Raw genomic sequence first — 26,268 nt, 5'->3', positions numbered from 1 at the left:
CCCATAAGGAAGTACTGTTCCACAGGGCCTATACTGGCAAGAGACAAGCTTTTCAGAAGACTACGAGTTCCAAGGTCAGTGAAAAAAGGGAGAAAGGCCTGACTCTGAAATCCAGGGACTGCCAGATGTTTTCACTTCCAGTCCTTGCACTATGTATGCAGCCCATGCAGTTATTGAGCTAGGTCAGGTTTGTTGTGTCTATCCACAGGTGGTGTCATCATAAACGATTTGACCACGTGGTTCAATGGGGAGAATCAGGTTGGCTCCAGACAGTGATATTTCACTAATTTCGCACATGATGGAGTAACTGAAGTGATGCTGGAAAATCCATCTGCAGTCAGTTCCTTAAAATAGACCTAAATGTCTAAGTGCTGCTAAGCAATAGCCCTGAATGTCTACGATTGGTTTCATTTGTATCGATTGGCCATGTAAAAGTCCATGGCTGCCTTCAAGAACAATCTCTTCAAGTCAAGAACACAAATTCAGAGCACTCCGCCTCCTATGCCCCAACTGGAGCAGCCAACTTAAGAGGATGTTAATGGGAAAGCTGGCGTCCTTGTTTTAATGGCCCTACAATAAAGGCTGCCACAACAATGCCTCAGCAACAACATCAAAAAAACAAGGCTTTAGAAGACAGGATCAAACATGGAATCTCAGTGTAAGAGGAAGGAATTTCCTGGAATGACTGCATGCTACCCTTTCCACTGCAAGAGAGAGGTAAGGGCACTGAATGAGGGCATTTATCAGCCTTGTGTCCAACTAGCCATCCCATGAATTTTCACCCCAAATTTAATCAGCAGCATTTTATTAGAAACAGAAAAAAGGCAAGCTTTAAACATGTCAGCCTCCCATGGATTTTACAGTGAATGAGTGAAATGTCTTCCAGGAGGGAGAAGTATCTTTACACCTTCCCTCACCACAGACAGAGGTCTAGTGAGCTATGCGGCACTGGGGAGAGCTGCCGGACACTGCCCGTAAATATAACGATCCAGTCCCACAGCCCAGACAGCTCCTCCGCTTCTTTGAGGACTAAATTAAAAGCGCGGGGATGGCCAGCATTCGTGAAGATTATCGTTCACAGGGACGGCCAGCGCTGCCTCTCGGCTCATCCTCTGCAGGCTCTCTAATGCACAGAGCTGTTTGCCGAGGCTTTAGAGATATTCCCAGGGAATTAGGCCCTGCGCTCACTTGTCACTCATGCCGCCGTGCTTTGAAGCTTGAGCCCTCTGATGGGGCGGCCGCACTCTCCAGATACTGATCTCCCGCAGAGATCGCACCATGCACCCCCACCTTGTCGAGTGGCCTGCTCCCTGGAGCAGAGCGCCACCACCAGCTGCCAGCGTTGGATCTCGATCATATAGCACTGAGGCTCGGTTTATCAGAAAAAACCCCAAGGAATGTGGTTAGGTGGACATACCCTTAAGTGAAGGCTGCTGAATCAGCAAAGGCTTGGCACATCCAAACAAAAACACTTTCCCATCTTCAAAATTAATTCAAGTTCCAAGCTCCAATGGGGGGTAAAAACACAGGCATGGGTGAAACAAAGGAGTGGCAAACTGTAGGTGATCATCTTTTGTTCTGTTAAATTATAAATTTCATAAGCCGCTTAGCTACCTTTCTTGCAGTCTGACTTCACAAATTCCACAAAGCATCATGTGGAAAATGATGAATGAATACACCCTGATTGTACTGAGAGTTTTCATGGCAGGTTTACTGAGGGGTCTATTCCTACCATTAGCATCAACAAAAGCCTCAGCAAAACTCTCCCAAAAGGTGTGTCTGTTTTTCTACCCAGGCTTTGCATGTTATTTTGCCAGTAATCGTCCACAGTGTGACTCACCCAAAGAGCGGTGATTCATAATGACCACATGCGCTGGCATACCGTTAATGTGGTGGGAGGTACGAAAATTGGATGTACCTGTTAATATTGCTTTTGACGAATGATTTCTTATTTTAGTAGTGCAAGCAAGACTTTTAATGAGTATTACTTCTGGTTATTGATGAGTGCAATATAACAATATGCAATATAATCTTTATCATGCCACACGTTCCTGTCAAATCAATGAGTGTGAAACATGATATATTTGGAAATAATTGCACCGCATCTATCCCCAGGCCATATCCTCTAGATGGAGTGTGTGGAACAATGAGATGTGTGACAATTAGCTCCTTTTATGGCTGACGAAAGGTGCTGTGCCTCTTATAAGCCACACATTCATCCCGGTTTCCTTCACATTTTGATTAAATTTCCTAAATGTCGCCTAATCCAGTGATGCACTGCTTAATGAGGGATTCATGGCCCCTCTCCATTTCCCTCTCACTCCCAGAGGTCTAAAAGCATTTGCACATAGCTGCCTTCTAAAGAATTCATTCAAAGGTTTTCAACTGTAAATCACGATATACTCAGAGCCATATTCAATGTTCTGCATACAGCAGCAACCCATTCTTTTCTTAGATTACCATTATATTAAGCAGATAGCTTTAAAAAAAAAGGAGGAAAATGATGGCTTTATTTGTCACAACGAATCAGACTTTTGTGTCTCCCCAAGTCCCTTTTGTATGCCTTCTGAATCATTTATGATGGCTATAAGTTCCATATGCTGACACTCTTCACATTAAAAATATACTTCTGCATGAGTCTGTCCTATCTATGTTTTATGGGGTATACATCCATGGATAACTAGAATCAGTGCAATGCACTGAATATATGCATTTTCAGCCAAAGGCCTTACCTGAGCTATCATCCAGTATTGGGAATGCCTGACTTCCAATCAGGTAGTCATAAAGTCAAAAAGGATTTCACACTGAAACCTGAGTATTTTGATAGCGTTCTCGGTTCACAGGCTCATCGGTTATGTGAAAGACAAGCAAAAAATTTTTTTACAGGGGAATGCCCTAACAATGGGTTTGATTGAAACACATTGACAGAGACAGGAAGTGTATGGGGCTCCTTCTGGTACTTTTTTCAAGTCTTAGCTGTAAAGCACAGCATTTTTGTAATGAGGTGAAATTGAAACCTAGTCATCTGTTTAAATATCAGTGCTATTGTCAGATGCTAATGAAAACAATCTTTCAGTGTTACATTTGAATGCTGCAAATTGCATTAAAAAATACATAAACCCAGAGTGCCTGACTGATTAAATAAAGGACAGAGGAAAGAGGGGGGAAAAATTACCGAATCTAAGCCCTGTATTTCCTCCTATTATTTCTGCTGCTGCTGACTTTCAGGGACTTGAGATAAGTTTCCCTCTTATCGAAAAGCAATTTGTTGTGCCATTTTTATTCAGATGCATACAAATGAGAAAAAGATCACCCTCAGCCTTGTTTCTATTACCGTGCCAGAAATAAAAGCCTGGTTTCCTGTCCATCTACCATAACCACAACTAATAAACAACATTCCAAGCTTGTACTGAAGTGACCAGAATCACCAAATATTCCAGAAGCAAGGCCACTCTGTCATGAGAGCAACCATTTCATCTAAACTTGATTCATTGTTGCATAGTGTTGTACTGCTGCATGACAAATTCAACAGAGGGGTATGAACACAAAGACAAAACTTCAGTTTGACTAACTTGTAAGGCAAGAACCACTCTGCATTTTGCCAATACAATAAACAAATCACAGAGGTCCACAGTGCACAAATAGTCTCTTACCTCAGGGGATTGAAGGCAAACTTGACAGTGGGATGAATTAAGTGCACCAGCTGATTCTGGAATATGTTACAAAAAAATTTCAACTCAAAGGTAAAATGCCACTGAATTGTTCTTTCTTACACCGTGTGTTGTTTTTTGTTTGTTTATTTGAGAGATGGATAGACAACATGCTATTCTGTGCTATCACTCAAGTCTAAATCAAAGCCTCACAGAAATGTGCTTGTATTAGGTCTCCTGTCTGCCAGCATTCAACCTCCATCAACAGGAAACAGAACACCTTGGCTTGTGTGACAAGAGGCTAGGGGGCAGTGTTGGGCAGTCCCAGACCTCCCAGCTGTCTCCTGCAGAGACAAGGAGAATCACACCAAAGTGAGAGGTGCCAATACTGTGTTGAGAAACCTGTGACTACTGCCATGTCCAGTGTGTGGAGACCCACATTAGCTCAGAAGGAGATGGAGAGGGGGAGAAAGAGAAAGACAGAGAGTAAGAGATACAGAGAGTTTGACTTCTGTCAAAGTAGAGAGACATTGAGAGAAAGAGAAAGGGAATGATATAAAGAGAGAGAAACAGGAACAGAGAAAGGGAGAGATTGAGAGCTTTGCTTGTTGCCTTGTTATTGCAGGAGATGCTATGCATTTGGTCCTTTGACTAGTTCATAATTGACTTGCGCTTAACTGGTGCAAACCAACTGGTGTAAACCCTCCTCCCTTTTTTCGTGCAAGGAAAAAAAACAAACTACAGCAAATAGGTCACCTTTTAAAGTAATTACAGTAATTTACATCACTGCATTGTGATTCCGACCTGACAGATTTGTCCAGTAGCACTGTCCAGTCAGTCCGAATAGTGCAGCGCCTTTTTGTGTAAGGAAAAGAGGAAAGCTCAGAGTTGAATAAATCCAGTGACTAATGATTTAGGTGAACACATGACTTACGAGCCTTCTGAGGATAAAAGCCAATTAACTGAGCTGCAATTTCCAGTGGCAGATTTCCTTCATGACATTAAGCACAGACATATGGTAAAGTTGCACGTAATTGGATTACTGTGATTAATACAACTCGTCATTGCAGTTTATAATGTGTAAAACACATGAATCACCGCAATGACACCACGCTCCCTCTTTTCAGTCACAGATCTGGACCATATGATATGTCAGTCATCACCGCAGTCAGACACCTCTGAGAATTACAACTTAGAGAAGTGACCTTGGAGCTCACAGTCTAACAGAAATTTATGAGCTATTCAATGGCTGAGGCACAGGAAAAAAAGAGAATTTTTACAAAACAAAAGCAGCTGTAATGATTTAGAGAATATTGTTTAGCTATGCTGACAAAGCACAAAACAATGAATGCAAATTTCATTGGGTAATAGACCACAGTATGTGAATATCATTTAAATATTTGTCCCCAAAAACAACTTGCTGCCACCGACCGTCTGGAGGTGATCGCACTTGTAACATTTACGACTGTCATAAACCAAAACCTCCAAACAATTTCGTGCTTTCAGTCTGGCATTTCTAATTCTTAATGCCCTTTCCATTACATTAACTCATTTACAGCTTGTTCCCATAAAAAGATTCCATTTTTATCCTCCAAGTAACATGTGTCTGGTTTTATATAGTTCACGGAGCACATATAAACGAAACTACATGGTTTTGTTCGTCATTGCAAGTGCAGGCCAGTCATAGCCCCTCATGGAAGATTTCAGCCCACTTTCCCTCCCTGTTTTGATCTGGGCCGAGTGGTCCTTGCGTCCTGGGCCTCCAGCACCATGTTGCCCAAATGCTGGAAAAGCACCTGAAAGGGGATCTCGAATCTGAGGGAGATTCCAGAAATTCCTCAACATCTGTCCGCTTGCCAGGCCTGACATCTCCCCTAGCCAAGGTTCCCATCTCAAACTGCTGCCATCAAGTATTCCATCCGGGGAGTGACTGAGGCTTCCTTTTTTAATTTTTCATAAGCACTCGGATCCCTGTCTCCCCGCACCGTCTCCGCCTCGTCTGAGGCCTGTAATCAGTCTGTTCAAGAGGGAGCTCATTATAAACTGACTGCTCAGGCCCCAGCACCTCACTGCAGAGTCCTCAGCAACACCACAGCGCCAGAGCACCAAAGCATTCTCTCCGCGCGAGCAGAGCCACCACTAAATATGAGGTGGGCCGCCGCAGCACGGCAAACACTGCAAGGGCATTAAACAATGATGAGGACTGTGTCACTACTGTAGGCTTAAGGTGCCTTTTATGTGCGTGCACTCGGGTTCACGGAGGAGAAGCAATCCTGTTTATGGCGAATCACAATCGCCAAAGGGTAAAGCTAGGAGTATCCTTTGTCAGGAGACAGTAAAGGGGATTTGTTAGTAAACAGATGAAACCGCCCGTCTCTTGGGTGTAGTAAAAGGCCTTCTCCATTTTCAGACCTCTGTCCCTGGCCCCTCCGGGGGCACCTTATGTACCTGAGCAGGCAGTGGTTAGCAGATTCATTTCCTCCCTCAGGGTAGTGTCTTAGGCTATTGTTTTATTCCTCTCTCTGCCTCCATGGCCAGCCTGCATTACTGATCCCCACTGCAGGCAATGCCCTGCGGTTTATTGGTTGGCTGTGAATGGGAGCACAGGGCTTACGGGCAAATTACAGGCACGTGAAAAATTAAAAGCAGCTGGCCAGGATGTTTCCTACAAGTGTTCCCATTGAGCAATCGTGTTTCAGGAAATAGTACACACAGCAGGCTGGTAGCAGAGCGGGCTGAGCCCAATCTGCCTGGGGCAAGACTAGCACCCACAGGGCCTCGGTCGCCACACCATAGATGCAAACAGAGACCCAGTGATCCTTGAAAGGATATTAACTCGATCATAACAACATTTCATTCAGCTGTGTTGGGTCTTTGAGGAGGACTCAGAGGCAGAGAGAGAGTGTTGGAAGTGAGAGAGACAGAGAGAGAGAACACGAGAGTGAGGACAGATGTTGATAAGTATGCACCACTGCGACTCTTCCTGGTTCTGTTTGAGGAAGGCCAAATTATTAATAATTATAGTGATTAATATTGATGATTAAATGTTGCCATTAATGATTATTCCCATAATTAGAATCAGCAGGATGCAATATGCTGGGTTTTTAATTTCCAAATGCAAATCAACCACCAACCACCTCCTCCTTTTTTTCATTATTGGATTTTCAGCCCAAGAAGAATACGTGTGCTGGAGCTTTCCCCTTGGTTTACACAAGGAAACCCCTTGAAATAACACTGTTTTTTAGTGCACTATCTCCAGTTCTGCTCTTCTAATCCTCCATATTGTGCTGATTTTCCTAAGGACAAGAATGAACATAAAAACAGCATGTCTAAGAAAAGATTAACCTTTGAAAAGGATTTCTGGATTTACAAGAGTATTTGATGAGTCAAATAAAAACAACACCAGATGTCTTCACTAGCATACAAGAGGCAGCCAAAACTCTCCTCAAGTACAAGAAGGACCATAGAAACAGCACTGAACCTCAGCATCATCTGGGAATTGGCAAGTGATACTGCTTTAAACAGACAATGGAACATACAACAGAACAATTAACCTGTCCATGAAGCCATGCCCACCAATTACTAAGACATGACATGAGAGCGGGTCTTGCTATATTTTCCCACTTTTGATCTTTTTTTTCAGTGGTTTTTCAGTTTTTAATTGCACAATGGCAAAGCTTAAATGAAACTAGGTTGTAAACAGAAGTTTGATAGCTAACAATACAGAGATGTCGCTGTCTTAACTTCATTGTAGCTAGACAACAAATATCTTTCTCAAAATAGTCACTTGCTTTAATGTGAAACCATAATGAAATTATCAAAATATTAATGATGATTTGCTCGTTATACCTAACATGCGTGATAATCTGGTGAACAGAACTACAGTAGCTAGTCAGTTAACAACCTACAAAAGTGCAGCAAGCTTTCCCCTGGATACTCTCACATAGCTAGCTAGCAAGTTAAAAGCATACCCTGTGCTTTTTTCATACAGAGTAGCTAACACTTACAACACTTTAGAAATCATTTGTTGAAAGGGTAACTTTGCAAATAACAGTTATACCTAGGCTCCATCTTTGTTTTGACAGCTAACTTACTCCATCACCCACATGCAAAACATGACGTCCTTAGTTAATTTTGGTTTTGGAAATGGGTAAAATGCATACTCTGATGTCAAAACATGACAACCAATCAATGTATCCAAATAGGCATTTTGGATTTATTCGTCTGGGGTTGGCCAGCATGTGTTGTTTGAACATGCTCTTGCACATCTTTTTGTAGAATCTCTACAAAGTAGACTCTCTATGTCGACTCCCAAGCTGTGGGCCAGCAGGAAGGCCAAGTGTGACCACACCGTGTCACCACAAAAGCCCCCCCAGCTCAGAGCTTCGCACCTTCTTCTGCTAACTTTAGCCTCCGTTTAATGACCTAGGTGGACAGTTATCCCCACCAAAGATGGTACAGACACAACAGCACTGGTCATTAAAAATCTTATGTCTTTGGCAGAAGATAATGTTACTGAGCCTGTCGTCCACAGTGCTAAGAGGCAGGTAAACCAAATTACAGAAGGAGGTCTAGGCTCCCAGCCAGTGGCAGGTCACATAAATCTTTATCTGCTTGGGCTCGACCGCACTTCTAACTAACCGTATTTGTGGACAATTTACAGCATCAGATCTCCTTTAAAATGGGCCCGTAAATGAATCTTGGGGGGGGGGCTGTAGAATGCAAGGAGGGATAAACCGCTGCAAGGTTTATACTGCTTGGTAATCTTAATCCCTAAGTATCAAGGCCAGCAGAGGTGGGGCCAAGAGTCACAGCGCTGCACACCCTGAGCCAGCAGCTAACAGCTCAGGATATCTCTCCAACTGTGTGAGTGTACGCCATTCATTTCATGCAAGCGGTACACTGAAGAATAACACTGGTCACTGGTCCAAAAACCAAATCCCTGCCACAAGTGCTGCTGCACTCTTGAACAAGACACCACAAAAACAATGTAGCAGTGGCTCACAACATGTAATAGCAGAAACCTAAGATGCAGCATAGCACGTTTAGGACCACAGCCAATCAGGGACCCCCACCCTGCTCCAGAGCACACATCTGAAAAACGAACACTTCTCGAACAGGAGGAGAAAATCACCAGATGATTACAACACAGCACATGTCAGATACTCTTCATCCCCACTTACCATCTGTCATAAAAATGTAGCCAGTGGAAAATGCTGACCTGTGGCAGTAGAGATTTTTTTCCAGAAGGGACAAAACTGACCTCTAAAACAATGTGCTAGGAAGTATGTCCTGACCCAGCTGTACAAGAGACTACATCAGTAGGGCTGATATGCATCAAGACGGAGATTTAACAGCAACATAGGGAAAAGCGTTGTTTTTATAATGGCAGGAAAAAAAATGGAAAACTGAATAAAGCAGTGTCCGACAGGTGAAACACTCATGGAGATACGTGGAGACTGTGACAAACGGACACTTTGGCCAAGATGCTTTTCCTTCCACGTGAACAGGCCGCAGAGTAGCACTGTTCGTCAGTTCCGACCCTCCGTATTGCCAAGGTGTTCAGACACGTCAATCTGCTTTTCCCAGGGCAACTCGATGGGCCCCATGGGAATTCCATCAACCAGCTTGATCATCCGCTGTCACAGCCGGGTTCCACAAATGCCCAGGAGCTGGAGAGCTAATCCTTGTGCGTCATGGTAAGATGGATGTGTCCTTGCCTATCCATCCATCTGTTTTCTCCCCCCCTACCCACCAGTGCACAGTATCTATTGTCTGGGAGCAAAATGGAAACCGTAGTAGGTTTGGATGGAGGTCAGCTTGAAAGAACCCCCCCCCCACATTGGCTCCACTGGAGATAACTTTGGGGCTTAGGCATAATTGCAAGGGTTTTGAGTGAAAGAGCAACAGGGAAATTTCTGAGAGCTCTGTAACCCCACAAAATAACAAATCAGGGGTCCTGATCAGTTATAACTGTAACTCATACCATTTGAACCAATGGACACATACAGGTTCCAAGAAAGTTAAAGAGGTGCATTAACAGGGGCCAAACACCACAGTGAAGCAGCTGCGTAGGGAAATACGCTTGAAATGAGCAGGTTGCAGGTTTGGTTCCCAGGTGGGGCTGTGCTGCTGTAACCATACTTAACCTGAATTGCTTCATTAAGCAAACATAGTAGACATAGCATAAAAGTACACAAAAACGTGGCTCTACACAACAAGGTACCTACTAAGTGAATAAGTATAGTAAGTCATATCTGGGAAGCTCCCCATGACATGAGGTGGAGTGTTGAGGAAAGGGTGAGTGAGACGCCGAGGGACTGAGGGATCCCCAACAGACATGTGCTGCTCCCTTCCAGCCCTGTTAATCTCCCAGATCTCCGCTCTCTCACCAGCACTGCAAGGACACGGCCCCTCCGGTGGCAGATGCCCCTGCCATTCCTCATTGCTCTCCATCTCCGTCTGCAGCGCTCCGATGAGAGACGGTGCGGAAACAACAGTTCAGAGAATGCAAGCTCATTTATGTCCATGAAATGGCTGATTAACCACTGCATTCACCACGATGAAAGATATGTTGTTCATTTGTTGTCTACTGTGCTTAACAGCACGTATTCAAGCTGCTTTGCAGCAGTTGCAAATCAGAAGAAATCCTGAACCATACTGAACGCTCATTAAAATATTTATGAATGTACTTGCATAAAGCATTTCCCAAGAGACAGCTCTTATGGAATAGGGTTAGATATTTTCCATGTTCCCCTGAAAACTCAGCAGCACACCAAATATTCACTCTAAACATAGTGTATATAGAAGAGGCCACTTACGGCAAAGCAATGGAAATATTGCTTCTATTGTTGGTGCGCGAGGAATAATGAAACAAACTATCAAAGGTATTTATGTCAGGGAACAGAAATTAATAAGCATGAAAAAACAATAATGCTTGATGCAGAGCACATGAAATGATTATAGAAAACACCAAAACTAATTATTTCAGAGCAAGTAAAATGCTTAAGACTGAGATCGGAAAGGTTAAACTAAGGACGATGTGACTCCAAGCAAATCTCTCAGATATGATCCAGTGCACCTTGCCTACAGCTGTTCTCAGAATATCATGTTATATGTAGACACATTATTGAACATACTACATGTCAGCCATCAAACCATTAATGTTTACAAAGCTATTGTTTTGACACTAGCCTAACACTTTCACTGTCTTACAGCACCGTGGGCTTCAAAAGCAGATGCGGGTAATTTACATCTAATGTCATATAGCACATCCTATTCAGTGCCAGAACACCTGTCTCCTGCTCACTCCTCAAGGCTATTTGCTTGGACTTTGATTTGGTTACATTTTGACAATTTTATGGAGTTATATTTGCAGTACCACTCAGTACAAATGTGTATGATGATTATGATGTCCTTCATTTTCATGTGATGAATAATAAGGATATTCATAACATACATTGTCATTCATATCAATTTCATTCATTTTTATGGATGGAAAACAAATAGAAAACAATATTTTGTCTACCCATACGTAGAACATGCTTGCATTAGCTTCTGTAACGTAAATGTTACAGTCTTTAGCACTACATCTGCATAGCTCACAGCTCTGTTGCAATTTACTGACTGCATTAAAAGGATTGTTGTAGAGGGTTCTGCCAGTGTCTTTTTTTCCATATCCCTTAATTAGTTTCAGCAATGAAGACCATACCAAAATAGAATGACTGTATGCGCTATATAAGTGGTGCCAGGTAGTAGGCGTATACAGAGAAGCACATTGTCGAAGGCCGGCTTGATAAATCCTAAACAATTCTGACAAAGATATGCAGACAGCTCCTTAGTCTGTTCTATAAAGGTATCATAAAAGGGCAACATTCACACTAACACGAAAGAAAACAGCACGCAGTTCAATTTCACCATACGGTAAATGCAAACAAATAAATAAATAACATATCAGAGCATGCATATTTAAAACTCATCATGGCTCTGCATAACTTGCTCAGTAAAATGCTCAACGATAACAAATCACCAACTGCTAAATGTGCCACAAAAAAGAAGAACCCAACAGCTACAATACTGTTGGCAGGATCATTATCTGAAAGAGCATTACTACCAAATTCTTTCATTTCTGCTATTGACAGGATAATTAAAAAAAAAAACCCAGAGACTAGTTAGGTAGCCTTTGCTCATTTTAGCCAAAGAGTCACAATATGCAATCTTGAGAGTTTCTTCCCATGATGCAACTGCACACAATTTCCACCAGTAAGAAAGAAGACCTGATCAGCGGCAGGGCTTCTATGGCTGATTAATTGCTCTTCAGTCTGAGCAGAGACAAACTGAGCAGCATTTAACCTTAACCACACACACCCTCTCTCTACTGCACCATCATCAGTATATAGCACTGGCATCCAGATACATTCTCACATTGGACTGTTTTTTATGTTCAACACTTACCTGGTCAGCCTAATAGAGTGCTTCAAGATCTTCTTACAATTAATGCTCATTCCACACAGAGCAGTTTGAAAATGTATTTGTAAATGTTCTTTCCATCCCACTCTACCCCTCTAATGTTGTTAAAACAGTTTCTTCATTATGAGCTGGAAGCTATCAAAATCATTAGCCCAAATTTTTACCCAAGAAAAATTCAACATGCTTCATACTTTATATGTACTTTCTCAAAAACCAGACAGGCGGAATATCATTTGTGAATTCTCATTTGTTGTGAGGAGATGGCCCCTGACTGAAAACAGGGGTCATAAAGTATCGATGGTTATAGATATCTTCACTGTTTATTATAATCTTAAATCATCTGCCTCTGAGCAAACTTTTCTCTGACACATATTGCCGCCTGTGTGTGAGTGGAGGAGAATTGCCAGTGAGAGTTTTATGCTTATGAGCATGACACTATTCAGAGAAAGGTAAATCACCTCTCAGGAGAATATGTATATTTATGAAAAGAAATGACAGCGTAATCTCATTCAGAGTGAAATCGAGGCAGGTCTGTTGTTTATGTTGTGCGGTATATTAAAACAGCAAACAGACTTAATATATAGGTGGAGGGGACAGGAAAGTAAATTGCTGGCGCCTTACCTAATACTCCAAGCCGGTAGTTCACGGTGATGACAATGACATTGCCATAACTTGCCAAGATGCTTCCATCAAACATATTTCCAGTGCCTTCCATGTATGATCCCCCATGGATAAATACCATCACTGGCTTGGGGCTACCGCTTTCACGGATGTCTGGAGAAGGAAAAGAAATAATTAAAGGGCAAATTAAACCTGGCAGCCTGAGATTCAGTGTGAATTGTAGTTGGCTTTCAATGTTACACTGGCTTTAACATTAGTGGTTTGAGACAAAATCAGCTTTGGATGTCAGACCACCCATTTCCTAAGCAACATGTATGTCTTGTTCCTGGGGATTGTACATTGCATTTTGTTTACATGATTTGTGTTCTATAATGACTGATTGACCTAACATTTGGGTTAGCACCTGTAACCAGTGCATTGCTGATTTCCACCTGAGAGGCAATCTGCACTGAAGGTGTTTCCATGATAAGCAATCTGATGGATATTTAGTTTAATGAACATTAAAGGTGAAGACACAGGGGGAAAATGATAGACCTCAGTTTATTCATTTGGCCAGTGCCTTCTGCAATTCGGCCTCCCGGATAATGCTTTCCATCATATTTTTTGCATACAATCAAGTTATACCGCTAGAACTTTACATTACATTATTGGCATTTTATCTTGTCCAGAGTGACTTACATCAGTTACAGTTTTTTATTTTTTTAACAATGTTATCCATTTATACGGCTGGATATTTTACTGAGGCAAATATAGGTTAAGTCCTTGCCCAAGGGTACAGCAGCAGTGCCCCAGTGAGGAATCGAACTGGAAACCTTTCGTTACGAGGCCTGCTCCTGCACCACTACGCTACACTGCTACCCATTATATAACAATATCATTGTATAATAATATCATCAAAATGAATACTCCAGGTAGTCAATTCATACAATGCTAAAATTACTTCAACATTTGATTTGGCTGCTGCCAAATGTATAAAGGGCAAAGGGTTGCTCAAAATTACTTGTGTTTTCCAGGCATTTATCTTAATAAACTTTCTATAAAACAATAAAAAAGTAATCAAGAATTATACGGTGCTAAATATCCACGAGTGACAGACACTTTATTGATTTTTGATGTTTGGGGACCTATTTCCGGAGAGTCTCCAAGCAAAGGTTTCAGCAGCAAACACAGAGCAATTAATAAGCAAGCAAAACAGGGACACTCGACTTCAAAATGGAGAGGGATCCAATTGCAACTGAGCGGCGTCCCGTCCTTTTCCTGTTCAAGTTGGTTTTCTTGTTCTGACTGTCTCTGGGGCCCCCTCATAACACAAAGAGTGGAGGAGCAGAGAGGGGAGTGGAAGGGCATACTGCAGGGTACCCTGTTTTTCATCTTTCCCTTCCCGGCACACATAGTGCCACATCTTCTGCATTATTAAACAGGATCGTGCCATTGTGGTGTGTGTATATGCGTGCATGTGCATGCTCATGCCTGTGTGTGTGTGTGTGTGTCTGTGTGCATGCTTGTGTGTGTGTGTGTGTGCCAGCAGGAGGGAAAGCAAACCTAGATTGTTTTTTTAATTCGCATATCAGAGTCCTCACATCTCCCATTCACTTTGATGAATTAATTGAATCACACCAGACTGGCTGGGTCTGCACAGGGGCACAAACCAGTGCTGCAGTAATATGGAGCACAGTGCCACCAAACATATCAGAATCTCTCAAAGTAATTAATGAGACCACCAATGCGGTGGTTCTTTTCCTCATCCCGCAAAGGTATTGTGGCAAAATGTTCATTTACAGGGGAATAAATAATATAAATTTTAAATCCACAATTTAACAGTCCTTGAATAAATCATGGAAAACGTCCTCAAACCATCACGTCAAACTAACTTAGGAACGCGACTGAATAAAACTAGTTCAACTTCATAATAATCACATAATAACACATAATAACACATAATCACATGAGACCAGTCTTACAGTTAGTCATTAAACCCTGGCTTGTCCTTCACATGTGGGTACTCTGATTTTTTTTTCCCTTCAAGATGAAAAAAACATTACCAAAACACAGGAAGTGTAAACAAGACTTGAGATACATTGCACACTTGCTGTGCTCCTCAGCTGAGGTTTCAATAACTGGTCATATGCACACAGCAGTGTAGATGGTGCTGGTCTGCAGTGCCTGACTGATGGTGGATAATGGATTCCCTCCAGCTGACTTCACACATAAAACCATGTTCATGTGAGCAGGGCATCATTAATGCCATCAGAAGCCAGGGCCACATCTTCTCCCCATGTCAGGCCTGTTTATGCTAAACAGGGAGAGATGCCACCTGCTCCAGTCTGCTCCGCTGCCACTGTGGCACGTGTCTCCACCCTCCTGCCCACGTGGGAGAACCCTATCTAAGGGGAGCCCGTAGCAGGCAACTGTGCAGGGTCATAACACCATCTAAGGTGATAAATTAATCTCTGGTACTGCACAAGACCACTTTTTACAGCTCATGTTCATACCTGATTTGTTTTTGAGAGATGGCTGATGAGCTATTTCTACCTAAACTAAAGTGACTAAAAAGCGTCTAAGAGGGGCATGCAGTGAATGGTTTGCAACTGCTTTTGAGAGTACATTATAGGGCTTTCCAGAGGGGCTGTTATCAGGGAACTGGACAGACTAATCCTTCTGTGCCGGTCCATTCATCTCATTACTCAAAGTGGCTCAGCCCCAGCATCTGTTCCCAGGCATTGCAGTACAATTTTCAACCTCGGCTCCATCAAGGACCACAGAGAAGAGGTTTTAATGTATCTGCGTTGGTGAGAAGCTTCACGCCAAAGAATAACTGCTGGTTCATGAGAAGCTACCTGCTCATGTGGGGCTCCTCTTCAACAGCTCCAGGGTTTGCATTTTCCCCCTACCCCCACCTTTCAGTGATCTGAAGACCGTGCTTCTATTTTATACAGTGGTGGATGTCATTTAAAGCCATCATTGACAGTAAGGAAGAGATACATGGCTTATCAATCTTCTGACTCATAGCAAGAATTTGTTGGTTTGAAGCGCAGGTAGTTGGGTGGTTGTAGCATTTACAACGTTCTTGAAATATTTTGAAACAACGAGCAAAGGGATGGGCCATTTTTACAGCCAATCTCTCCCAGTTGAATCAGGGTGAGAGATTCCCCTGCATTAAAGCTGGATAAAGAACCTCACTTCCCCCAGGAAATACCATGCTGAGTCCACTGTGCACTGTTTTCACAGCATATTGCCTCCAACATTAAAGAGGATTATCCCTCTGGCTCCAGTTTATATTAAGTTAATTCATAGAGCTCACAGGGATTTCACTATACATTTCTACTGCCTTAATCTTTTGATGTGGATATCCTGGAGACCCTAACTTGCCACAGATAAACCATAATGGCCACTTCTTTGTATTATTATTATTATTATTTCCTTTAATTTCACTTTTGAAATTAAAATGACATTTGGCAGAATGGCACACTAGGTCCTTATGAAATGAAGTGACCCTTAAGCATTACACTATTTTTATTTCACTTACTGCACTGGAAATGCGTAACAATAAGTCAAAATTAAAGTTCCCAGAAGTACAATGTTGTACAATGTTACACTCAATGGTGTTAAGTATACAAGACTTAAGGAAATCACCAATATGTACAGGAATATCCACAGTTTAGTGCATATAGCTCAGGAACACACCATGTTGCGTAGGAAACTTTCAGGGGCTTTTTCCCCCTGACTACAATAATGTGAGTGCACATGTTAGTACTGATTAAGAAGGATACTTCTGTGGGGTTTCAGAGTACCATTTTAAAAAAAGCATAAGGGTTGAAAAATCATGCAAAAAAGGTGTGAAGAATTGAGAAAAGGGATATTAGTCAGTTTAATTTTTGGGGGGTGGGATGCAACATGTAAAATATAAACAAAACAAAAATACAAGTCAAGCAAAAACCTATATTAGATTTATTATAATTAAGTATTATAGAATGACGGGAAACAAACATACTCTTAGAACATCAAGCAAAAAAGACAAAACACATCCAGCAAAAAATTAGGAAGAAAAAGAATCTTCACTTTCAAAAAAAAAAAAAACGACAAGAAATTTAAGAAAAGTAAAAGAAGATAAAAATTGGAGGGTTCCTTGTCATGCATATCAGGTTGGCATCAAAAAATACCTTCATCCTCAGCACCGTCATTATCACCTAAATCATCATTCTGTTTCTTTGTAAGGGGACCTAGGATCAAGAGTGGAGAAAATGGAGGAAACAGAGCATTCAAGAACACACAAACCTGAAAAAAGTGCTGAAAAGATACAGAAAATCTTTCATTGCTTTCTCTTTTAAAAATCATATCTGTTTCAGTCAAAAAAGGCGACAATAAGCAGATGCTACATTTGTGGACCTAGTAGAAAGAGCAGAATACTAAGTGAAGAACTGGGCTACCAAGAAACACAGAAGAAGAAAGCACTCTAAATCTTGTTAAAAAGCAGACCCTCCAATTAAAAAGAGTTCTCAAAAACAATTCCTGCCTGCATTGCTTTTACAAAACTTTAGGAAGTAATGCTAATTGCCGTACTACTATTAGTACAAGCAATAATATTTGCAGTTTAAACATCCCTCCCGCCTGCCCGAACATGTTAATAATCACACTTGAACATTTCATAGGTAATAGCATTGGATTACTTCCAAAAAACCTTTGACAGCTGACTGCTTTATTATTTTTAATCATGACAATGATGTGAGTTGAGTGTTATTTTTAAACAATTTAAGTGTATTGTGAAACCGAATGGAAAAATTATGGAATGAGGCTAATTGTGTGTCCATTTTACATATTTCAGTCAAAAGAGAGACAATAAACCTGGAGTATATGACAGAATAAAATGTGATCTGCACCTAGTGCATGGTGAGTAGACTAAATATCACAAAATGTAGTTAGATTAACTGTTTGATGCAGGAGGAAAATTACAATAGAATCAAAATTAAAAGATGTACTTTGACAGCAGGCTGTAAGGTACCAAAGTGCAAATGAAAAAAAAAACATTTAATTAGTGTTTTCTAATATATGGGGAGATGTTAATAGCTTATATGTATAGTATTAGTTTTCAATTTGCAAAACAATAAAGCAGGAAGTCAGTCAAAGGCCGTGGCAGAGTATTGCAAATGACAAGAATTAATTCCAAAGGATGCAACACAAAGGAAACACCACCCATACAGCAACAGGCAGACAAATGTGACAGAAGACAATGTTCATGCATGGGACTTCTCAACACATTCCAAACACGTGGATCATGGGAAGGTGGGGGTTAGCACGCGAGAAGCTGTGGCTGAGCATGATGGAGAATGTAGAAGCTTCCACAACCAGCATCGTACAACCATCCAGTCATGCAGCGATATGAAAACACAAAGGACACACACTGGACTGATAGTGGATGACAGATGACAAGCCTCTGAAAGCTGAAAACCATGCATTTATTTTTGTATTCATTTTACTAGTGTCAAGTCAATTTTCCTGTCTTTTGCCTTAGTGAAGACTTAACTACTGTAGGCATGACAACACCTTTCTCTATGGTATGAACTGCAGAAAAAAACAGAGGTTAGTAAAAACTGGATGTGGGGAGCAACCATTTCTTTTCTGACAGGTGAAATTGATTGACAGAAATATAAAAAGTACATGACACAGACAGTTCACATCATGATTTAACATTCTGATTCCGTAAATCTTGTTTCCTGTTTTATTTCACAGTGTGTAAAAGGTAAAAATCAACATTCCAGAGATGAAATCTTAATAATGTTTGTTGCTGAATGGCAGTTATACTACTACACATCTGTTATTTCTCAGGTGAAAATGTAAAAGATGCATGTTTTAATACATGTCATTTTTAGAGTCGGGAACAAGGATGGCATTGTCCACCTGCAAACAGTAAACAGCAAATACAAATGATAAGCAATAACAATTACTATTGTTACTACAACAGACAAACACCATTTAAAGTGTCATCTTTACGCCCACCTGCATGTTTCCAAAACAGAGCTTTTGTACTTTGTTATTTTTAAGAAAATGGAAGTATACAATAAACAATAAGTGAAAAACTATCTTGGTGAAGCAGTGAAGAAGCGAACTTTGCAATTGAAAATACAAGGACCCACAGGGGGATGAGAGGATGGCCATGCCCATAGCCACACCCATAACAGAAGCCCCCATACTCCCATCTCCACAGCCCAGCCTCCTCTCCTCCTAAAGAGCGGAGACGGATGGCTCTGGCAGGCCACACGCAGACTCCTCCACTGTTCACGCAACCTGGATCCACTCCATCACGGGCTCCGTGCAGCTGGGCACAGGTACGTTACGGTGCGGGGCCCATCAATCAGATCGGGGGAAGTTTAATATCAGACAGACTCTGGCACATCTGTCTTCTGTCAATGTTATACTTCATCATTAGAGCAGGGTGACAGAGAGGTCCATGGGCAGCCCCCGGGCCCGTTAAATGGGTAAAGGTTCCTTTCCCTACTGAGCCCCACTTGGTTGCATCCCTCTGATTAGTGGGAGTTTCTCAGAAGGGTGAGGTCGGAGGGTGGTGAGGTGGGAAGGCACCACTTAAAGAATGTCTTATTGGATCTTCTGTTGGAGGAGTCCACTTGTCTGGTTGAGACAGACTCAATAAGTGCACTGTCGGAGAAACTCTCAAAGGTGTATTTTATTCCAGGTGTGAGGAGAATGATGATAAGTCTGTATTGATTTACGATTCATAATATGAACGCATCTTTTTCATAAATGCACTTCTATATTCCCTCTCTGCCCACATTGATTTGTATTCATTTCTGCCTGATAAACAGCAACTTCATGCCTCAACACCGCTTAAAGCTACAAACAGGTAAGTTACAGCTGGCTGAGTCCTAGTACTGCCCCAACGCACCATGAACCCCAAAGCAAGGGCCAGGCAGGGTAATTAATGTTCAGTGGCTAGATTGATTTCAGATAAAACAGGGCAGGCATTTCCACATTTTTTTTCTTCCAAGACTGTAGGTTTGCTTGAATGGAAACTAACTCTGATGACGTCAGGTATCCAGATCCAGAAACAATCAGAACGTAGGACCCATATTTACCTCTGATATACACGATTTACACAGCACTGGAAAATGAGCACGGGTCAAGCCTGTCAAAATATGAAGGTGTAACACATACACCCAGAGAAAGAAGAGAAATGTTAGGGTTTCCAAATGAATGATTCAAGTCCAGATGGAACCCAGGAAAGAGGCAATTACTCCTAAAAATGCACTGAGCTACAAACAGGTTACAAAACTCTGCGCCTTCCAAATGTCACCCAGCAGGCTTTAGAACAAAAACAGACAGCCCACAAGCAGGATCTAAATGGGCTTTGCACTGATTCACCAATGCCCTCGTGCAGACTCTGCGGGGCACACACTAAAGACAGCTCAACCCCAATGTTTTTACAAACATAAAAATATCAAAGTACACTGAAGTCCACCTTGGTTTTGTGTAACACAGCAGCCATGCTTGAAACATGTCCATGCTAGCCTTAGTCAGTATACAACACAACAGCCATTACCCATTTAAGCATATACACCTGACTTTCATCTTCCAGTGTAAGGGGACTCATATCATGAGGAAAGCAAGACTGGGCCTTGAGTGTCATACTCTAAAACAATTCCGAAGCCAAATCCCAGAGGAGCATTATATGCACAGAACCCAGCAGACAGGGGTGTGTGCAAGGGCCAAAGCATGCATATGCAGGGTGGCTGTTCTGGGGCTTGCACAGGACAACGCTTCGCGCAAATGTTGCCTCAACAACCCTAGGGGGGCAACCAACCATGGAAGGTAAACTAAAAGCCTCTGTGACTCTCCTTATGTTCCCTCTGTTCCAACCGAGAAAGCACCTTGTGTATTCCGCTGTCATTAATGCCTGACAGTAAAGGAGCAACCGTTACCCATAGAGAAAGACATCCGACTGGGAAACGGAACACGAAGATCGTGCCGTTATGCTTTCTGACAGCGCCTATTACCCAGCAGTTTGCAAGAGACACGTCAAGAGATCTCCCTGAGGATTCAACTCTCTTTTAGGCAGTGTGATGCATGCAGTTAGACATTACACTATCCACCAAACGTGTCAGACAATTACGTCAAATGTACGACAGCTTTTTGTTTTACATGGAACTGGCAAATGTTCACAGGCCCTTTCCTGTCATTTCCCCAAAATGTCATAGAAAGCTTATAATTTTGGCACAGATGTGGAAGATGGCATCAAAGACCTTCTTTTTCATCTAATTCAGACCCTCTCCATCATGAATATTTCATGGCCTTAGATGAATGCGCTTCTATGTTTTTTTCTTCTACCGAATCAGGGCAAACGAAGAAACATATCTAGTTCATGTGTACGTACACACTCACCAAGTGCCTCATAAATATTTGATTCCCCTTGCATGGCTGACATTCTCTGGATTGAAAGCAAGGGTCCAGGAAACCCGGCAAAAAAAGATCTGATGCCGCCTTGAAATATCAATACTGAATGTCATAAAAGGCAGGTTATTTTCTTAGAACCCCCAAAGGAACGTGCAAGGAAAATGGGACCAAAATGTCAAGGCAGCTTTGGATCACGGGGAGCCCGCCGCTCATTAGAGTGGCGAATGACAGGACTTAAGGCAGGTAACATTTGTAGGGATTTCATTAGTAACTGCCAAAGTCATGGCGGGCAACGCGGGGAAATGGCAAATTCTCATAAGGGGCACCCCCTCCCATCCGAGAGGTCAATGCCCCACAAACAGAAATCAAGGCAAATAATCAAATAAACATTCCACAAGTTCTTTCATTGGTTGACTTCCACCTACACCTACAGTGCATGGTCTGTCTTTTAGGGGCATCCAGAGTAGTTTTCCCAATTTAGATTGAAATCTTGTAATACTGGATCACCAGAATAAGCGTCAGAGTGAAACCAATTACCCACTAGAGGCAAATATTGATTTCACTGACGGTGTCTCATCCAGACAGGCCAAAAAGGTATTACAAATATTACAATACAGTTAGATGATATCATTGTGATTATACTGTAGGAATGACAGTGAAAAGCAAATATACTTAGATTAATATGACTGAGAGCTCCCAGAAATGAAATCAAATTCTGCTATTGAAAAATGTCTGTCTGATTGACAATTAAAGGCAAAGCGGCTTTTGCGCTCTGATTGAATCGCCCCATAAACTATAGTATAAGTAATTCAGTCCCCTGAATAATCCAAATGCTGCTCTCTTTGTGAAGTTATATAGGGCCATTTCCTTTCTCATACAGCCTCTCATTTCCATTTCCTTTGCCTCTTTTCAGCACTGCTCAAAATGCTGCCCTTCACGCAAACCTGCTCCAGCGCCAGAGTTCAAATTTGAGAAAGCATTTCTTATCGCTAACAGTACCGTTGCACACTCATCTCGTTCCCACATCAATGCACCAAGAGGATTTACAAAAAAAACACTTCTCACATTCCGTGGTAGGAAACACAGCACTGTGAAATGTGCAATTGTGACGTGACGTGCTGTTCACCAGCTAATATCTACCAATCAAAACCCTGTGAGATGCAGCCACACACATGAAATGCCACCCGAGAGCAGGCTCCATCAAGTCTCTAGGCGGGAACGGGCCTCCTTCCGCAGATCAATTCATCTGGACAGGGCAGATATTCTGAGGGCGTGAGGCCTGCTTTCATTCCTTTGCTCTCTGTGTGGTATTTCATGCGATGGCTTCAGGGGGGAGAGCGGGGATCTGACTTCCTTTTTTCCTTCTTTTAAACTTCTGTCCAAAAGAACTTTTCATCCAGAGGGCAGTGAACGACAGGAGAGCAATGCTGGTTTTATCATGGCTCCATGGGTGACAAGGTGATTTTGTGGCACCCGTTGTTTACAGCCCACCCCCCGTTTTTTTGTTGTTGTTTTTTACACGCTGTATCCCATCAAGTGCCACCTGCAGACACTGCCGTGACACAGCAGAGGCAGCAGGAATGCACGCTGATGCTGCTGTAAGCCAAGCGCCAAAAGAGCCCTGGTGCAGACTGCTTCTCTCCGCCATGCCGACGCTAACAACGTAATTAAGGAGGGGAGACAAAGCCAGATAATTCTCCCGATATTCTCCACAGCTGAACTAAATATCCGAGTTGAGGGGGGGATTTGAGCAGGGAGGCATGCTCTCAGTTCGAAAGCTGTTGATGTGGATGTTAAGCAATAAGCGCTTCCTGCATCCTTATATGGCATCGCCACAGAGACGGCCTGAGCCGTCGGATGAGTTTAGCGGAATTACGACGGTCTCCCGGCACCCAATTGGCACTTTGCTGCAGAAGCCACCGGGGTGATTAATTCTAATCTGACACTAGGAGGAGGAGGTCAGGATCACTGGGCCCATATTGTGGCATGCAGACACAGAGAGGGGAGAGTGATGCATGGCCCTCCGAGAAACGAGAAGAGGGATATGTTCAAAGACGTCCAACCTCAGCAGGACAGCAAATGGGCTAATTTGCCACCATATTATGTTTTTAGATAATTTCAATTTCAAAGCACTGCATTAACATTAAGGGATGAAAGAGGGACGAGGCATATTCTTAGCGCTGGCGAAGCCGTCAACATCCTTCAACTCAACCAGCATCTCAAAAGGCACATCAGCAGAATTATGCAAGTTATGAAAATTATTAAGCTAGGGAAATCATTCCAGCAGACTTTTTTTTAGTGAGTGCACAGAAAACCTGGTTTTGATGGAAACCTGCAAGTTCCAGACCATGTTTCCAAACAAAATTTTATGTCACTGACTATGTGTAGGCTCTAAACCCAGGGACTGCATTCCTTGAAACAGGAAAATAGGTGTCTGTCGAATATCCAGAGTATATAAACAGAGGAACATCAATTTGTCTGTCTTCATCATAATCAGTGGCATATGTGAACAGCAGTTCACTTACACAACAGGGCACACTGCTCAGATTTAGGGTTAGATTAAGGTGTTTTACAATCTGATCACAACTGCACAATCCGTCCACCATTTCTTCCTCCTCTTTTGGATTGAGGGCCCATGGTCACATGATAACTCAAGCCAGAACATTCACTTTTTGGTTGTTTATGTTATATTGGGAAAACCAAACTATGCTGGTTCCATTTAACACAATTTCTTTCTTACTGGTTGTAATCACATTCAACTTTGGGATCTGTGAGTACAGTATATGTTTCAAAGGTTAAAAACATCTCCGTTCAACTTTTATGTTTCAAACCATTAACAAACCCAAAAAATAAAGCTTAATTTCATTTCACTCAGTGCATCAATTGGGTGGCAACCTATCTGACATGGGAAACAGTATCACAGCATAGGATGCATCAGATAGTCTGTTGTGGAGTAATATTCTCCAAAAACCTCCCTAAATGATGGAGCTCTCATCTTCATTTAAATCATGGTCTTTCATTGTATCTCATCAGGAAGGAGTATAAACTGCATCGTCCACTTTGAGGAAAGGGGCTTTTAGAAAGAGAAAAGATGAAAAACAGGAGGAATAAGTTTCTATTTCTATAAAAAGTAAGTTTCTATTTTTCAGAAAGAACAAAGACACAAATAAAGCACAGCAAAAACACCCAAGGTGCAGCTTATATCAATATCCACAGCTCACAGAAATAATAAAAGAATTACGGCAACAACCAATGATCGATCAGACAAAGAGAACTCCTCAGAAACAAGACTAAAAAATAGCTGGCTTTGGACACCCTCAAGTGCCTTTGCCATCACTGCCAATGATTCCAACCCCTACAACAATGGCGGGGATACACTGCCTTTGGAGCTCTGTTTCCATTAAAATTAGTGATACGCTTGTCCTGTTGGACCACATACAAGAACAGACCATCTTGTCAACTCTCTGAAATGAGCAGACTAACCTAAACGGTTTGCCCAAGACAAAACATACAGCTATCCTGCACTGAGAAAAACGTACCATACGAAGGCCTTATTGGGGCTCCCATGAGAACCTAGCTTTATTGTGAATGATTTTGGCAGATGCTTTCATCCAGGACCACATCCAGAGCATTAGCAGATACAAGTGCAGAGTGCAATGCAAAGGACAAAACACAAATGAAAGTGCCTGTACAGCTAATAGTATTACAACTCACAATTACTAAAACAATTCAACTAATACTTGTAATACCCAAAAGCTAATAATGCAATACAATGCAAAATTAATCCAATCCACACTGCTCACAGGTCATTTTAGCAAAGGCTGGACAAGAGGGAAAAAAACAGACCCAACTAAAGTCCTGACGCCTGAGCGAGGATCTGTATATTTTGTACAGATCCTTACTCAAAAATTTCTCACATTCATGCCCTTAATTAATGCAAGGCTATAACTCCCTTTGCATAACCATTTAGCAAATTCATAAACAATATGTTCCTATTTCAAGGTGCAGTGGTAATCATAACTACTGAAGAATCATATTACCTACTTCCAGGTTATATACTATCTAAACCTGCCAGCAGCATCTTAGCCCTGTACCAGCTTTGGTTATTTGCACCATAGAGGCACAAAAACGGAAGGGCAAAGAGACAATTAGAAATAACAAATAAATCAAGGTCTTTCAAATGTACCCACCCTTGAGTCTCCAGGTCATACTGAGTATCATGATGACACCCCATGTCAAAGTCACAGCTGCAGCTGTACGTTTTGTAACATTTGTAAAGTAGAATTCTCAGGCCACAAATAAGAAAGAGCAGGGTGTTTTATCAGATCTTACCCTCACAGAGAATATACAACCAAAAAACTGCAATGACACTGTGTCTGTCAACAACTTCAATTTTGTTTCAAAATTCAGTGTTTGCCTTTGACTATATAAATATGTACCAGGATAGATCCAATGCTGACGCACTCTGTGTTCTGTGAAGGGTGATAACAGAATTGGCATGAAAACAGGAGGGAGGGTAGGAGGGAGAGAGAAACCACTGCATAAACGGGTTATAAAAGCAAAATGGACCCAGCACAAACGTTCCTTTAAAAGCTCTCGCATATACTTCCGAGAATTATCCGGGTAGACGCCTACATATTACTACTCCAGGGAAGGGTAATGAACTAGTAAATTAGTCTCAGAAAGCTTTAATTAGTATCAAAGTATGCCAAACTGAAGTCAAACCATTAATCTGCTCCCTCCTGCTTTTTGATGACTTGAAAAGCACAGGCCAATAAAAGACAAAAGGAAAATGGATATAGATTTTCTCACACAAGTAATCAACAGAAATGATTAAGTAGCTCATCACACAAAAATATAGAATCCTTCCCACAGGAGCATCGACCTCTCCTATAGATACATTAAAAACCTGACAGAAAATCATTAAGCATACGGCTGGCTATAGATTGCATTGGCGAAGGCATCCGGTTGATCAACGCGTCAGTGCATATGTGCGCTTGCTACCACACATTTCAATACATGGCAAGCTCTGGGAGAAACTCTACAACACTAAAATAAATGACAGTGGAGAAAACCTCACAGACAAAAAGTATAATAATGAAAGCACATCACACACCTTCTCATA

General features: G+C 41.9%; 1 protein-coding gene across 2 annotated transcripts in view; it reads right to left on the bottom strand.

The window, feature by feature from the left end:
• nlgn1 (neuroligin 1) overlaps positions 1-26,268 on the bottom strand; it is a 151,017-nt gene that overhangs the window by 91,566 nt on the left and 33,183 nt on the right. For both annotated transcript variants that reach the window (XM_036520790.1, XM_036520791.1), the window contains 2 exons: positions 16,901-16,960; positions 12,741-12,893 (listed from right to left, as the gene is read on the bottom strand). In XM_036520790.1, coding sequence (XP_036376683.1) covers positions 12,741-12,893; positions 16,901-16,960 — 213 coding nt within the window. The remainder of the gene's footprint in view (positions 1-12,740; positions 12,894-16,900; positions 16,961-26,268) is intronic.

This window comes from Megalops cyprinoides, chromosome 2 (genome assembly GCF_013368585.1).
Source record: "Megalops cyprinoides isolate fMegCyp1 chromosome 2, fMegCyp1.pri, whole genome shotgun sequence".
NCBI lineage: Eukaryota > Metazoa > Chordata > Actinopteri > Elopiformes > Megalopidae > Megalops > Megalops cyprinoides.
This window is presented reverse-complemented; position numbering and strand designations above follow the sequence as displayed.